The sequence below is a fragment of the Galeopterus variegatus genome, unplaced genomic scaffold (genome assembly GCF_000696425.1).
Source record: "Galeopterus variegatus unplaced genomic scaffold, G_variegatus-3.0.2 Scaffold2901, whole genome shotgun sequence".
In the NCBI taxonomy this organism is placed as follows: Eukaryota; Metazoa; Chordata; class Mammalia; order Dermoptera; family Cynocephalidae; genus Galeopterus; species Galeopterus variegatus.
The window spans coordinates 79487-83572 of record NW_007729012.1 but is presented as its reverse complement, the minus strand read 5'-3'; the positions used below and the strand labels follow the sequence as shown (position 1 = coordinate 83572).

Genomic DNA, 4086 nt, shown 5'->3' with positions numbered 1-4086 from the left:
AAATTAAAGTGATACTTTATAATTAAGACTAATAATAATTCCCTGCTCAGCTAGAGACAAGGATAAGCGTCTGGGTCAATGGGTTTCTTGCATTCCATGTGCACCTCAGGATTAATGGTACCACAAAGGTGGCAATGGCGGGAGGCCTGCTCTGCCCACCCCACCCTGTCCTCTTCTCAGAGAGTCCTCCAGACAGATGATGGACTCATGGGCCTGGGTGGGCCATAATGGGTCTGCCTGGGACCTGCACCTGGAGAGTGTGCAGACACAGATTGCTCCTGAGCTGGCTCCTTGCCACCCACAGCCTCATCAATCTATCATCCTCTTAGCAGCTGACACCTCTGGCAGCACCTCCCAGCAGCCCAGGTATTAGAATTGCAAGGAGCCCAGCTGCACTGGGGAATACAGATGGAGGAATCTCAGATTGAAATTTGTGTAAGTATTGCAAACAGCCAGACCTGGGCAAGGTGTCTCCACTGCCGTTCTGCCAAAGGGGAGTGGCAGAGGTTTTGTTAGAAGTACAAATTGCTTCTTAATGCAGAGGATAAAGCTGGGCTTGGGCACCTCCTTAGAAATTCCTCCCGCTCCCAGGAAAGCCACTGCTGCATGTCAATTTTAATTTTTGAAATTTAAACCGAGGGCTTTTTGTCTAAGCTCCATCTCATCGGAGGAAGGGGAGGAATAAGTCAAAAAGGATTAGGGACCCACTGGGGATTGCAGATCCATAGCAATTAGACTTCATTTGGGTCTTAGATATTTGGTTTTAATCGCATTTCTGGATGACACAATCAACAAGGCATCAGAAATTGATACCTATGCAACTGTAGATGGGGCCCAACCCTGCCCTTCCCAGTTCCTGGGCTCAGGTGGGCTCAGCTGGGTTTGGGCTCCACAACCAGCAGGACTAGGGTAGGGTGGGGAGTTGAGGTTTGGTTTACGTCTGGAACTGGGGAATGGTAGTTTTTCCCCTCTCTCTCTTTTTGAGCACTTTATCCCTGGAGTGAAAGCAGACATAATCATTCCTTATATTCAAGTGAATGACAATAAAACATTATTCAAATAACATAAGAGCAAAAAGAGGAATAGCAACAGCCACAGGATTCAAGGCAGGGAGTATAATTGTCTTTTAAGTGAGAATCACTGCTTTCAGCATCCTCCAGTAACTAAAGTCGAGCACAATGTGATTTGGGGGCAGACACGCAGCCATGAACATTGTCACACACCACATCTATGTAGACCTATGAATACATGTGTGTACACGTGTAACATGGATCACATGAGGACAACCACAGCATTATATCCACATGGGAGAAAGACAGCTAGATAGATATAGACAGATAATATAGATATATAGATAGATTTATCTCCAATTTTACTCAGATACACACACTCTGGGGCTGACTCTGCACACTGTCACACATATTTCTTTTCAAACAACTGGTCAGAATGAGTTGAGTGCTGACAGGTTGCTAACTGGTTATATTGCAGTTAACTAACTTTCTGTTGGTTGGGACTCAATGATCTAACAACAAAAACAAAAAAGTAAAAAAATTGAAACTTTGGGGGGTGTCTTCCTAACTTGCAAGTGTGGAATGAATGCTGAAAAGAAGTAAAGAGAGGGGACCAGACAAACACACTGGAGCTTGGAGCAAGCGCCCCATGCCACCCTGAAAAAGAAAAGGGAAGACCCCAGAACAGGAGTGTCCCTCCTAAGGGACTGTGTCTATCTCACCTAACACATAGTTCTGGGTGAATTCAGGGAGCTGGATGAGCCACAGAGTTGCCTCAGTTTACCAGTTCTTTGGAGAGATGTGGACGTAGCTCGGGTAGGAGTGAATGGACATGCCTGAGGCTACCAGGCGCCTGAGTGGGAGCGCTCCTGCTGGGGGCTTCTGCACTGCCTTTTCAGAGCCAGACATCTCAGCTCCCTCCCCAGTAACGCCTCCTTCTTGCCTCCCAGGTTGCAGGTATGTTTCCTCCTCCCCTTCCTTCCCCAGAAACCCCTTCCCTTTGACCTCCTCCACTAACTCCGAGAGTACAAAGTTGCTCCAGTTGCGGGAGGCTGGAGACCCCACCACTCCTCCCCTGCCTTCCTCCAACCCTCCCCCCACCCCTCTGGGCCCCTCCAGTTCAGGGCTGCAGCCAGGAGAGAACCTCAGGGAAAGAGTGCTCCCCTACTCTCCACATCTTTCTACCCACCCCCAGGTGGCACGGACACGGCAGAGGCTGGAAAGCAGGGCACAGATGGGGCTATTCTGGGCCGGGTTAAGCTCTTTATGCCAAAGTAGACGTCTGGAGCCCCGGTCCAGGGGCCAGTGACAGAGACAATGGAGCCCATAGTCTAAAAACATAATTTAATGCATTGCAGAGGGAGTGCGGTGTGGAGAGGTGAATTTCCGTTTGCTGGAATTCTGCTGTGGGTGGGTTTTGGCTGATGGACAGGGAAATTTGCACAAGTATTTTGGGTCACAAAGAAGGAAGCCCCAGGGAGCCTGTGCTCACTTCAGCCTACCTCCCTGGCCAGGGCCTGGAGCCCTTGGCCTTGGGGCACTGGGAGGAGGAGGAGGAGGTCTGGAAGAGGGAAGGCCCCCTGCCCCGACCGTCCAGTACAATCAGGTTTGCAAAGTCTGCGCCGCCACCAGCCTCGAGGGCTGAGGTTCAAGCTCAACTCGCCACGTAAGCGTCCTGCTCTCCCTCCTCGGGCTGGGAACAGGGACCAGGGGCAAAGCCCAGAGCGTGGTGAGTCGCAGACATAGAGGCCGGGACGGGGTAGGGAGGGCAGCAGGGATGTGTATTTTCCAACGGAGATGTCAGGAAGTGTCATGAAGCGAGAGTGGCCCTCACCAAGGAGCCGCGCGCCCCCGCGGGGACAGGGCAGTCTGAAACCACCCCCACCTCGCGCCCCTGCGCCCCTAATCCGGGTACAGAAGAAAGCCCGAGAACGTGCTGTACTTGTTGTTATTGCCTCCGTGCGCTTTCCCGCCGTCCAGCTTCACGTACACCTCGTCCCCAGAATCAAGGTGCAGCACCACGCTGTTACTGGCGTAGTCGTAGTTCTGGTCGGCGTCTTGCGCGATGGCGCTGGCCCGGACCTGTGGGCGAGCCGCAGGAGCAGGTGAGCCGGCGCACCTCATCCCCAGCCCTTGCCCGGCCCCCACCTGGCAAGCTCCCTGGCCCGCTTTCCGCCTGCGGCTTTGGGGTCTACATTCCCGCCCCAGCTCCACACTCTCCAACTTGACCAACTCCTTCTTGGTCCCCTCCTCTCCGCAGCCGGCGAGTCCGGGGAGGAGGGAAAGGGGGCTTCCTGGACACAGACCCAGCGGAGAAGGGTGGGCACTAGGGGCCAGGGCCAAGAGGAAAGGAGGCTGGAAGACAAAGGGGTGACGGGGTGCACAGCGGGAGCTAAAGAAAACTGAGGATTCCGAGGAGCCCACGCGGCTACGGTCAGAGACGCAAGTAGCCGAGAAGCACAGTTTGGGTGTGAGGGTCTCTGGGTTGAGCTCGGGGCTCAACCTCTGGCGCTAAGTTCCAGTAAGCGCGGCCGGGGCGCCTTGGGAAGCGGAGCGCTGTAGCCCAGCGACGCGCTCCCTGCCGTGCTCGCTCCGGCGCTCGGCGCTCATAGGTGGAGGGAAAGGAGGCTGGTTCGGGGCGCGAGCGAGGGTTTGCGGGGCTGTGGGTCACTGACCTGGCCGTTTTTGCAGAGGTCCGCCCACATGCTGGTCCCGTCGCCGCCGCGCATGAGGATGTGGTAGGTGAAGAAGTAGATGCCGCGCACCTGGCAGCTGAACTTGCCGGTGGTGGGGTCGTAATGATTGCCGAGATTGGTGACCACGTCGTCGAACTTGAGCACCTCGTAGCCTTCGTGGGGGCTCTTGAGACCCACGTAGAAGGCGATCTTGGGACCGCTGAAGGCGGCGCTCAGCGCGCTGGTCACTTCGCCTTCGGAGTCGCCGCCGCCCCCGGCTCCGCCTCCCACCACCCCGACGCCGCCGGTCCCGCCCGCCGTCAGCTGCAGCCCGGGCAACCCAGGCCTCCCTGAGTCGCCCTTCTCCCCCGGAGGGCCCCTGGGGCCAGGGGGCCCCGGCT

General features: G+C 55.6%; 1 protein-coding gene across 1 annotated transcript in view; it reads right to left on the bottom strand.

The window, feature by feature from the left end:
- Positions 1 to 2372: 2372 nt before the first annotated feature.
- Positions 2373 to 4086, bottom strand: part of LOC103599286 (complement C1q-like protein 2) — a 32941-nt gene continuing 31227 nt past the window's right edge. The window contains exons 4-5 of the mRNA XM_008583398.1: positions 3686 to 4084; positions 2373 to 3092 (exon numbers count right to left, since the gene is read on the bottom strand). Coding sequence (XP_008581620.1) covers positions 2913 to 3092; positions 3686 to 4084 — 579 coding nt within the window. The 3' untranslated portion in view covers positions 2373 to 2912. The remainder of the gene's footprint in view (positions 3093 to 3685; positions 4085 to 4086) is intronic.